Source organism: Otolemur garnettii, unplaced genomic scaffold (genome assembly GCF_000181295.1).
Source record: "Otolemur garnettii isolate 467f Iridium unplaced genomic scaffold, OtoGar3 scaffold00073, whole genome shotgun sequence".
NCBI classification, from domain to species: Eukaryota; Metazoa; Chordata; class Mammalia; order Primates; family Galagidae; genus Otolemur; species Otolemur garnettii.
The window spans coordinates 3964410-3977660 of NW_003852468.1; the positions used below are offsets into that span (position 1 = coordinate 3964410).

General features: G+C 35.9%; 1 protein-coding gene across 1 annotated transcript in view; it reads right to left on the bottom strand.

Annotated features, from left to right (window-relative positions):
- MAN1A2 (mannosidase alpha class 1A member 2) overlaps window positions 1-13251 on the bottom strand; it is a 184331-nt gene that overhangs the window by 69338 nt on the left and 101742 nt on the right. The window contains exon 7 of the mRNA XM_003793819.2: window positions 5506-5629. Coding sequence (XP_003793867.1) covers window positions 5506-5629 — 124 coding nt within the window. The remainder of the gene's footprint in view (window positions 1-5505; window positions 5630-13251) is intronic.

Below are 13251 nucleotides of genomic sequence, written 5' to 3' on the forward strand. Positions count from 1 at the left end.
GTAGATACATGGAACAGAACAGAGAACCTAGAGATGAACCCAAGCATACATGGATGTAGATACATGGAACAGAACAGAGAACCTAGAGATGAACCTAAGCACACACAGTCATGTCTTCTTTGATAAGCCTAACAAAAACATGCAGTGGGGAAAAGATTCTCTATTTAACAAACAGTGCTGGGGAGAACTGACTAGTGACCTGTAGAAGACTGAAACTAGACATTCACCTTTCACCACTAACAAAAATTGATTCTCACAGGATAAAAGATTTAAACTTCAGACATGAAACTACTTTTCTTTTTTCTTGAGGCAGCATCTCACTTTCTCACCTGGGCTAGAGTGCAGTGGTGTTATCAAAGCTCACTACAATCTCAAAAACTTAGGCTCAACCTATCCTCCCTGCCTCAGCCATCTTTATTTATTTAATTTTTTTGTCTTAGACTTTTCATTTAAATCTGCTTAGTGAGGGAAGTTTTTCTCTTCTTATGTTTGAAAATCCTGGCAGGTCTACAACTCTACCACTCACTCTTAATCCTATGGTTTTTTAAAGTGTGATCACAAACCACAGTCTGATTTGGATGTCCAATACAGTGCAATCCTCCAATCTCTGAGCTTGATTTAGAGATTGCTCTTTTACCATCTCGCAGTTAGGACCAGCTTCAGCGGCAGCTGTATCATTCCGCAGGGACATGTGGTATACCTTTCTTTCCTTCTGTACTCCTTGCTTAGCCCGCCAACTGTGAATTCTGAGACATCATGGGTTGGGTGTGGAAAGCCAGGTTTTTCTATTTTTTGCAGAGACAGGGTCTCCCTTTTTTTTTTTTTTTTTAGTGCCATGGCGTCACACAGCTCACACCTCCAACTCCTGGGCTTAGGCAATTCCCTTGCCTCAGCCTCCCAAGTAGCTGGGATTATATGCACCTGCCACAATGCATAGCTATTGGGGTCTCCGTCTTGCAAGGCTGGTCTCAAACTCCTGGCTTCAAGTGACCCTTCTACCTCAGTCTCCCAAAGTGCTAGGATTATAGGTATGAGTCATGACACCCAGCCTAAATTCAATTTCTATTAAAGCATGAATTATTCATGGTGACTTTTTTCTTTGACTGTTTTTAAAGTTTAAAAGTGAGTTCTTTATCAGGCTTTTACATGCTAGGTACCACACTGCTTTTGTTTCCTGCTGAGTGTTTATACAATTGCCATGCTTTCTCTTTTCATCTTGCTCATATTTACAGGGCCAGATCTGATGTGAACTTCACTGAATTCTCCTTGGGTTCCTTCCACTGTGTGTGTGCATGTGCCCCTCTCCTCCTAGATATAATCTGAGATATAGCATCCTAGTATACTGCCTGATCTCCTGAAGCCTATGTATTCACAGAAGATAAAAGGTGAGAACTCTGCTGGAGATGTGGCAATTTCCTAATTGATACCCTAAGCACTAGCCTCCTCTGCAAGATTGATGGAAATACCAGAAATTTGTTCACTCATTCTCTTTTCAGTATAGTGTGGGAAACAAACATAAGTACCCTACCAGAAAGCCTTTGCTTCTTTTTGGGGTTTTCCTGGCTGCTAATGTTTATGACATGAAGTTAACACTTCTTCAATATTTTGTCGTTATTCATCTAGGTAGGAGAGGGGAAATCCTGAGATTTGGCTCCATTTTGCTGTCCTTATCTGAAAAATTTTTCTCAGTTGGTGAAACATTTCATACAGAGGAATGTATAAGATTCTACTCATACCTCAGACTGATAGTCTGTTTACCACTACCCATTCATATATCACCCCCTATATCCCAGATGTTATTTACAGTCCTGAATTTCACATTCATCATTATTTTGACTTTGTGAAAGTTGATTATATGCACTGGGTCATTCTTATCATGCCCAATTAAAACAGACAAGGGCCCGGGGGAAAAGCACTCAGGGTGCATCGCACTAGCATTGAAAACTAAATTTTCTCCAAGCCCAGATGCTGTAAACTTAAAGACCAATCTAATTTAGTAACTGCTGTAATGATCTGCTATGACTCTAAGACCAGTTTTACCTTTCACTGTCACTCACCAATCAGAGAGCCTCACAGCTCTCGAATGCTTTGGCAATGAGTTTTATTTCAAAATAATTCATAACATTTCTCTTTCTAAATAAAACTCCCACACTTTCTCTTTAGACATATTGAAGACCATCCAGGTCTGTGTGTATGCTCCAAATAATTTTGTAATTCCCAAATAAAACATTTAATTTCAAGATGCTTTCTACATATTATTTGAACTTTGACAACTTTATTAAAACCCTTTTGAATCCGAAAGCAATACACTCTTCATCTGTTTTTGACCTTTTTTTTTTTTTTTGCAGTTTTTGGCCGGGGCTGGGTCTGAACCCACCACCTCAGACATATGGGACTGGCACCATACTCCTTTGAGCCACAGGTGTGCCTGTTTTGACCTTTTTAAAACTTGTATCTTTCTCTTTTAAATGACGAATGTAACTATAATTCATATTTTCACTACTGTGATATATTTTATTACATGAACTGCTAATACAATGCTTCTATGTATATGATGTAAATTAAATGTACACACCAAATAATGGTGTTGCTGGGTTATTGCTTATAACCATATGTATATTTACTAGCTAGTATTTTTAATTTTCTGTTGTAAAAATCCTTCTTTACTCCCAAGGACATAAACTTTTCATTCTAAAAGTGCCAAAGTTTTATCCTTTAAACTTAAGTCTTTTTTGCGCCCTGTAATTAATAGTTATAATCCACAAGGCTACATTTGTAATAACAAGTTTCCACATACATGTAGGTCTGTTCAAGGCCTGTATTCTGTTCACCAGTTTATTTGTACAAATATTACACTGTCAATATTGATTAACTAGGTAACCCAGATCTACCCAGTAGGTTTTTCTTCAGTCATATCTTGAATAATTCTCTTCTATATAAACTCTAAAAGTCAAATTTCATTTTTGAGAAAAGAATGGAGATTTGATTAGCATTTAATTGATGCTATAGACCAATTCAGAATGATTGAAATTTTTATGGTATTATTTATCTATTCATGATTATGATACATGTTTCCATTTATTTAGGTCCTCTTCAATGTTACTCAAGAAAGTTTTTTTAATGTTTTATTTTCACAGACACATAATAGCTATACATATTTATGTGGTACATCTGATTTTTTAATACCAGCATATAATGTATAATCGTCAAATCTGGGTAACTGGAATACTCATTACCTCAAATATTTATCATTTTCTTGTATTGGAAATATTCCAATCTTCTCCTCTAGCTATTTTGAAATACATAATAAATTACTGTTAAGTATAGTCACCCTGCCATGCTATCAAACACTAGATCTTGCTCCTTCTACCTACCTATATTTTTGTACCCATTAACCAATTCATCTTCTTCCCACTTCACTGCCCTAGTAACCATCATTCTATGCACTACTTCTAAATTGTTTTTTTAGTGAGTAAGAAGGTGTTATTTATCATTCTTTGCCTGACTTATTTTACTTAACATGATGTCTCTCAATTCCATTCATGTTGCTGCAAATAAATAGGATTTTATTCTTTCTGTGTAGCTGAAAAAAGTTTTGAACTTCATTTTTGTTAGATTTACTTACAGGAAATTTATGCTATTTTCCTAACACACAAGGTATCTTTCTATAAAATGATAATGCATTGCCTTTTGTAGGTAGTGTAGAGAAACACTACTAATTTTTAATATCTACATTAATTATTGATTCAAAAAAATATTAGTCAAATCTAACAATTTAATTGTAGACTACCTTAACATATTAGGTAGATAATCATATAGTCTGTCAATAATTACTATGTTCTTTTTTCCTTTTCAAATTTTTATTTTTTTAAGATAGTATCCTGGTCTTTTGCCCAGGCTGGAGTGCAGTGGCCTATTATAGAATACTGAAACCTCAAACTCGTGAGATCAAGTGGTCCTCCCACCTCAGTCTCTCCAATAGTTGGAACTACAAGGTACGAGCCACCACACCCAGCTAATTTTTCTTTTTCTTTTCTTTTTTTTGAGACACAATCTCACTTTGTTCCCCTAGGTAGAATACTGTGACATCACAGCTCACATAAACCTCAAACTCTTGGGTTCAGAGATCCTCTTGCCTCAGCCTCCCAAGTAGCTGGAACTACAGGTGCTGTCACAACACTGAGCTATTTTTAAAGACAGAGTCTTGCTCTTGCTCAGGCTGGTCTCAACTCCTAAGCTCAAGCAATCCACCTACTTTGGCCTCCCAGAGTCCTAGGATTTCAGACAAGAGCCACTCCACCAGGCCTTAGTATTTTTTTTTTTTTTTGGTGACAGTCTCACTATGTCACCCTTGGCAGAGTGTCGTGGCATCACAGCTCACAGCAACCTCAAACTCTTGGGCTCAAGCGATTCTCTTACCTCAGCCTCCCATGTAGCTAGGACTATAGGCACCCGCCACTACACCCAGCTCTTTTTTGGTTGCAGTTGTTATTGTTGTTTTCAGCAGGTCCAGGCCAGGTTCAAACCCCCCAGCTTCAGTGTATATGGCCAGCACCCTACTTACTGAGCTTTGGGCACCAAGCCAATTTTTCTATTTTTTGTAGAGAGAGGATCTCACTTATGCTCAGGCTGGTCTCAAACTCCTGGTCCAAAGTGATCCTTCTACCTCCATCTACCAAAGTGCTAGAATTACAGGCATGAGCCACTGCATCCAGCCTTCCTGTTCAATTCTTTTTATTATTATTAAATCATAGCTGTGTACATTAATGCAATCATGGGGTACAATGTGCTGGTTTTACATACCATTTGAAATATTTTCATCAAACTGGTTAACATAGCCTTCACTACATTTTCTTAGTTATTGTGTTCAGACATTTATACTCTACACTTAGTAAATTTAACATTGTACCCTCCTAAGATGCACTATAAGGTGTGGTCTCACTGTTACCCTCCCTCCACCCATCCTCCCCTCTCTCCTCTTTCCCCTTCTTCTTGGGCTATAGTTGGGTTATAGCTTTCATATGAAAGCTGTAAATTGGTTTCATAGTAGGGCTGAGTACATTGGATACTTTTTCTTCCATTCTTGAGATAACTTTGCTAAGTAGAGTATGTTCCAGCTCCATCCATGTAAACATGAAAGAAGTAAAGTTTCCATCTTTTTTAAGGCTGCATAATATTCTTCCTGTTCAATTCGTAAACCTTTGTTTATTTTGTGTTTCTTGTCTTAACCCTGTTGACTAGGAACTGTAGCACAATGCTGCTTAGAAATGGCAATGTTACTCTTTAAAAATCTAGTAGTGGTTACAACTTCTCAAATAATATCTATTTTAAGTAAGTTCTAAATGGAAAGGACAGTTCTCTGGATAATTACAAAAAACTAAAGGCCACAGACCTGATAAACATATATCTAGAAATAAAAACATTTTAAGCATTAATCAAGTCTTTGGGAAAATCTTTAAGGATACTTTTATTAAAAAACAAAGAAAAGAAGTCCAGAAAACTAACCTTTTTGTAGTAAACCAGGTCCCCTGTCAAGTAGCTGAGGTGGACAAACTCCATATGTAGTGTACCAAATTCAGCCAGGATGCTGCTACCTGCAGACGCCCAGCCCCAGTTCCGGCCTACTCCACTGAATGAAAGAGAAGGTAAAACGAGGCAGGATTAGGGAAAGATCAAGGCAGTTTTTAATGACTGTGTAAATTTTAAATTAATCTCTTAGAAATTATTATACCTAATAACTCATTTATATCTAAATTTTTATTTTATTATTTAAAAATTTGAGTATTACATCCATGTTCTAAAAAACAAAATAATATTAAAAAATTATACAGCAAATTTATTTCATCCATTCTCATCTCCTTTCACCCTACCAGGCCCCAGATAATCATTTTTATTAGTTTCCTATGCATTAGTACAGAATTTTTATGCACACATAAGCATCACAAATATATATTCTTATTTTCTTCCTTTCTTAAATAAAACATAGCCAACTATACTTACTGCTCTGTGCTTTGAATTTTGCCCTGCAAATCCATGTCAATGGTTCTTCCATACCATTTCATAGTTTTCTCACTTTGTTTTTATTATTTTAAGCTGCAGAGAATTCCATGACATTGATGATTCTCAGCTGGAATGCTGTACCCCAGAGACAGACGAAAATGCACGAGAGCATTTTTAGTTGTCTCAAACCTTGAATGTACACCCTGCATTTACTATGCTAGGAACAAAGATGTAAACTGCCCTGTAATGATCAGGAAAGTAGCATATGATAAAGAACTGTTTTGCCCAAATGCTGATTCTGCCTGAGTGAAAACTACTGCTATATATAAACTGGCAAGATTTATTTAATCAATTCCCAATGGTCAGTTCCTTGGGATATTTCCAATATTTTGTCATCTTGAAAATTTTTAAAGTAAATAATATGTGCACAGTTCATTTGTGTGTCTATAATTTCTAGGACATGCTCCTGCTTTTTTAGAAAACTTTTAGCCTGCATTATAATTTTTTATTTAAAGCCATACTATACAAATAAAAACTGTGAGGCTTTAGCTGATGTTAACTTCTAAAAAGGCAAAGTTTTTTTCCTGAACACAGGGTGAGTATAAGTAATTATCTCGAATTTAGGTGTTGTTAAGAATAGTCAATCTTAGTTTTACACCCCTGCTTCTAGAAGTGGCTCTCTGTCATTTCCATTGCAAGCCGAGGATGTTTACCAAGAGCCCCCTTCTTTGGCAGTCTTAAATACTAACCTCTGTCTCCTCTGTACTATGTGGATATTAAATTTTCCCATTAGCCCTTCAGGTTCCTTCTGCAATTTTCTGCTGGGTTTGAGTCTTGTCCCATGCATTTGCAATTACAGAATGACTAGACAGAAACTTGTACAAAAAAATATGGGGCTTTTCTTCTGCAATTCCTTCTTGGCTCAGATTTTGTCCCTATGTCTCAGTTATTTTAGCAGTTCCAAAACCTAACAACTGTCTGTCTCCCCTGTCCTAAGTGACTATCACTTTAGGTATGGTTTGCAGGTATTGCCCCGCTCCATGATTTGGAACGTGATCTCAGGGAAAAAGCCAATGTTTATGTGGAGATGACCTTCTTTTAAGACAATAGCACCTCCAGTCCTATCTATCTGAGTTAGCTGCTTTCCAATGCCTTCAAACCATTTTGCTTCATATATTTTGTCTAGATTTTATGGTTGATTTTGGTAGGAGGGTTTCATGGTTGGAACTGAATTATTCAAGAAGCTGAGTTTATGGATTATTCCTATTAGAACTCTAAACCATTCTCTAGCATCTTTCATTACTATTAGGAGGGAGTAAAAATATAAACCTTTTTCTCATCTTATACTCAATTTTATACTGGCATTTCAATATGCTATATTTTATTTATCTGTATTTAAAAAATATTAAAATAGGTACTAGAATATGTCACTATCTAGCTTGAAGTTCCTTCATTGTTTGGTACCTATTTTTACACTGTCTGAAAATATAAATGGCAAATATCACTAATAGATTTTTTAACAGCTAAAAATGAGAATCAGAGAAGGAATATGGATATAGTAGCAATGTAATATAGCCATTCCTTTCATAAATAAAAAATGCCTACTATGCTGTTAGAGCTAGTCGTGAACCTGATGTAAGATATTCCTGCTCCCATAATAAGGTGATTTTAAATAGTGGTCATTGCTATGAAGAAAATTAAATAGGTAAACAGAATACTAAGTACAAGGGGGAAAAAGTGATTTGGAAGAAAAACTCTTTACATGTTGTATTCAGAGAAAGTGTTTTGGGAATGACACAATTTGAAGTGACCTGAATAAGAAGGAGCCAGTGATAAAAAAAACTGGAAGAAAAGAAAACAGCAAATGCAATGGGAACGAAAGTGGGCTAGTGTGGCTAAAGCCCAGAAAGGCGGGAAGTGAATGGCACAGGATGAGATTAGAGACCCATACTATGTAAGAATCTGTAAGCCCAGAAAGGCGGGAAGTGAATGGCACAGGATGAGATTAGAGACCCATACTATGTAAGAATCTGTAAGCCATGGTAAAATCTTTATATTTCAAATGTGATGGAAAGTCAAGATATAGATGTTAAAATTTACATGTATTTTTGTATATCTTCAATGAGCCTGAACAACTAAAAAACCTGCAATGAATACCAAAAACAAAGGAAAAAAAAGAAAAGATTTCTATCTTAGCTGACAACAGGGAAGAAATGTTTGATAAGCTTTTGATAGTAAATCAACCTAAGTGTTCTACTTATTAACATTGTTTTGATGATGAGTCATCTATATTTTGGTTCATGCTTTTAGTCAGTTGAAAATCTTTCATCAATGTATTCAAAGAATAAAGTAAAGCTCTTTGTGAGCTGCAATTAGATACAAAGCCTAAAAAGAGGCTGATGCTGAAATTCATCTCAACAAAATCAAGGAATGAACTAAATAAATAAAAACACTCAGATAATGTGCAAGTTTAAGTTACACTATCTTTTTTACATGTATTATTTGTTTTAAATAGTAAAAATTCATATAAGCCACATTTTATTTTAAGTAATCTTTAATTAATTTTTAAGTTAACTTCTCTACACACACACACACACACACAACATTGCAGGACTTAAACACGGCAAAGATTTTCAAACTTCTTTCTAATCAAAATCACCAGAGACAGCATCATTTGTTTTATGCCTGTATCAAACACTGAGGGTTATTTTCAGGAAGTAGCATCTGACAATACATTGGGGGTTGGAGAACAACCCCTTTTGTGTATTAGGACTTCCAAGGACACCCATAGCTTTTAGTAGGTTTCCTCATATCAGTCAAAACAGGAATTCAATTACCTAATAAGTAAAATAGCCCTTAAAATTTCAAAATTTTCTAGGGATATTTTGCACACACAAATAGTGACATAATACTCGAGCTCACATTTTGGGGCTGTCTTTCCTAAACAAAATAAAAATTCTATTTGTAAGTTCTTATTTGACTAAAAATGTATTAATTTCACCTAAATTTTTGAAGAATATTTTCAATGGGTATAGAATTCTAGATTGACTTTTCTTATGGCAGTTTTAAGATATAGTCCATTGTTTGCCACCCTGCATTCCTTCAGATAAGAAGTATTTTTTTCTTTCTTCCCCTGAGGGTTAATCTTTTTTCTTTTAGCTACCTTTAAGATTTTTAAATTTTCATTGATCTTCAGACATAATGTTTCCTTGTTTACCTCCTTGGTTTCTTCAAATGTTGGAGCCTTTGGGTTTACAGTTGTTCAATGAATTTGGAAAAATTTTAGACATTATTTCTTCAGAAACAAACATACTTCAAATATATTACAGATTCGGTTACAGACCACAGAAATAAAGCATATATCACAATAAAGCAATTCACACTTATTGTCTAATCTACCAGTACATACAAATGCTTACATTACACTGCAGTCTACTGAGTTTGCAACAACATATGTCTAGAAAAACAATGTATATCCCTTAATTTAAAAAATATGCTATTGCTAAAAAATACTAAGAATCATCTGAGCCTTCAGCAAGCAGTAATCCTGGAGGGTATTGTCTTGATGATATTGGTTACTGACTGATCAGGGTTGTGGTGGCTGCTGAAGGCTCAGGTGGCTCATGCAATTTCTTAAAATGAGACAACAGTGAAATCTGTCACATCAAATGACTCTTCCTCTCATGAAAGATGTCTCTGTACCATGTGACACTGTTTGATAGCATTTTACTTACTGTAGAACTTCTTTTAAAATTGGAGTCCATCCCCTGAAATCCTGCCACTACTATATCAACTAAGTTTGTGTAATAGTCTAAATTCTTGTCATTTCAGCAACGTTCACAGCATCTACACCAGAAGTAGATCACAGCTCAAGAAACCACTATCTTTGCTCAACTATAAGAAGCAACTCCTCATGTGTTCAAATCTGATCAGTAATCATAACATTACAGCAATTCAGTCACATCTTCCAGCTCCATTTCTAATTCCAGTTCTCTTGCTATTGCAACACATCTGTAATTACTTCCTCCACTGAAGTCTTGAACCCCTCAACAACATCCATGAGGGTTGCAATCCACTTCTTCCAAATTCCTGTTACAACTGACACTGTAATCACCTGCCATTAATCCCAAATGTTCTTAATGCCATATAAAATGGTGAATCTTTTCCAAAAGGTTTACAATTTTCATTGCCCAGATCCATTAGAGAAATCACGATCGATGTCATCTGCAGCTACATAGAAGGTATATCTTAAATACTAAGATTTGAAAGTCAAAACAACTCCTCGACCCATAGGCTACAGAATGGAAATTGTGTCAGCAAGCACGAAAACAACATTTATCTCCCCATACATTCCCCTCACTGCTCTTGGGTGACCTGGTTGGTACACTGTCAATGAGCAGTAATATTTTGAAAAAATATTCAAAATATTGTTACTCACACAAAGAGCATTGGCAGGGTACAATCAGTATAATTCTCAAGTGCGCTAGGATTTTCTGAATGGTAAATGAGCAATGGCTTCAACTTAACTTCATCAGTGGCATTAGCCCCTAACAAGAGTCAGGCCATCCCTTGAAGCCATGCACTGACTTCTCCTCTCTAGCTATGAAAGTCTTAGATGACATCTTCTTCCAAAAGAAGGCTGCTTCATCTACCTTAAAAATCTGTTATTTCACGTACCCACCTTCATCAATTATTTTAGCTAGATCATCTGGATCACTTGCTATAGCTTCTATATCATTACTTGCTGCTTCACATCGTGCTTTTATCTTATGGAGATAGCTTCTTTCCTTAAATCTCATTAACCAACTTCTCCTAACTTCAAGCTTTTCTACGGCAGCTTCCTTATTTCTTTAAGCCTTCAAAGAATTGAAGAGAGGTAGGGCCTTGCTCTGGATTAGGATTTGGTTTACATGAATGTCATGGCTGCTCAAACTTTCTCCATATCTGCAATAAAGCTGCTTTGCCTTCTTAATATTCATGTGTTCATTGGAGTAGCATTTATAATCTTTCTGAAGAACTTCTCTGGAAGTATGAAGAATCAGAACAAATGGACACCCCAGAAAGGGAACAATAGCTCTTTAGTCACAGATACCAAGCAAAATGAAAATACAGAAATGACAGATAAAGAATTCAAAATATGGATTGTTAGGAAGCTCAACGAAATTCAAAAGAAATTAAAAGCTAACTCAAAAAAAAAAACCTCAACAATTCAGGAACTGAATTAAAAATTCACTAAGGAATTTTGATGTATTTAAAACAAACTATGTAGAAATTTTGGAAATAAAAAATTCATTTAATGAGATACAAAACAGGTGGGAAGTTGTAAGAACAGACACGATCAGGCATTAACATAGAATCTTGGAGCTTAAAGGCAATTCTTTGGAATTAACACAGTCAAAAATAAAGAACATAGAATTAAGAGGAATGATCAAAGCCTACAAGAAATATGGGATTACATAAAACAGCCAAATATAAGAATAATTGGCATTCCTGTGGGTGAAAAAGAAAATGCACAATGGCTGAGAATCCTGTCAGAGGAGCCATTAAGGACAACTTCCTGGTCTTGCTAGAGATTTAGTCATGCAGGTACAAGAAGCTCAAAGAAAACTGCAGGGATTCACTGCAAAGAGACAATCAACAAAACACAAAGAAGAGCCTCCTGTGAGCTGTGCGAGCTGTGTGGCAAAACCCTCGAGTTAACATACAAATAAAAATCTATCAGATTAACTGCATACTTCTCAACTGAGACCTAATGAGACAAAGGAATTGGGGCCCCATTTTCAGTTGCCAGCCTAGAAATAAAGACTTTTCCAGACAAGCAAACACTGAAGAAAATACTCACAACCATGTTATACGTGTATCAGCATACAAGACAGCCATTAGAGTAAAACCATCCAAAACCTAAAGCTTAGAGCTCACATGAAACAACAGTACATGAGGTCAAAAACAACAAAAGAAAAACAATAAGGTACTACCCAAAAAGATGAACAGAATAGCATCCCACGTATCAATTCTATCAATACATATGAACAATCTGAATGATCCACTCAAGACACAGGCTGCTTGAATGGATGAAAAATACAATCTAAGTATTTACTGTCTTCAGGAAAACACATCTTACCCACAAGGATTCATGCAGTCTCAAGGTAAAAGGATAGACAAAAAATATTTCAACTAAATGGAAACCAAAAGGAAGCAGGTGCAGGTGCATTCTTATATCATATAAAATTGACTTTAAATCAACAATAGTAAAAAAAGACAAAAGTGATCATAACATGATGGTAACAGGAGCAATTAAACAAGAAGATATAAGAATCCTAAGTATTTATGCACCTATCCCAGCAGTGCCCAGATTCACAAAGCAAACCCTACTAGACCTAAGCAAAGAGATAAACAGCAGCATCATAAAGTGCTGGGGACTTCAATACCTCACTGACGAAACAGGACAGATCATCCAAGCAGAAAATCAATAAAGAAACACTGGACTTAAACCGCACTCTAGAACAACTAGGCCTAACAGACACTAAGCACCCTCCCAACAATTAAATGTACATTTTTCTCATCAGCACATGCAGTATTCTTTTTTTATTCAGTTCCTTAACATTTCCCATTTTATTCATTAGTACATGCAATTGTTTTGATTGCTTTTTTTTTTGTTATTAAATCATAGCTGTGTACATTAATACAGTCATGGGGTACAGTGTGCTGGTTTTATATACAATTTGAAATACTTTCATCAAAATGGTTAACATAGCCTTCATGGCATCCTCTTAGTTAACTGTGTTAAGACATTTATATTCTACATTTAGAAAGATTCACATGTACCCTTGTAAGATGAACCATAGGTGTGGTCCCACCAATTACCCTCCCTCCACATATCCTCCCCGCTCCCCTTCCCTCCATCTCCCCTTTCCCCATATTCTTGGGCTGTAATTGGGTTATAGCTGTCATATGAAAGCTATAAATTAGTTTCATAATAGGGCTGAGTACACTGAATACTTTTTCTTCCATTCTTGAGATACTCTGCTAAGAAGAATATGTTCCAGCTCCATCCATGTAAACATGAAGGAGGTAAAGTCTCCATCTTTCTTTGAGGCTGCTTAATATTCGATGGTGTACATATACCACAATTTATTGATCCATTCATGGGTCAGTGGGCGCTTGGGCTTCTTCCATGACTTAGCAATTATGAATTGGGGTGCAATAAACATACTGGTACAAATATCTTTGTTGTAGTGTAATTTTTTGTCT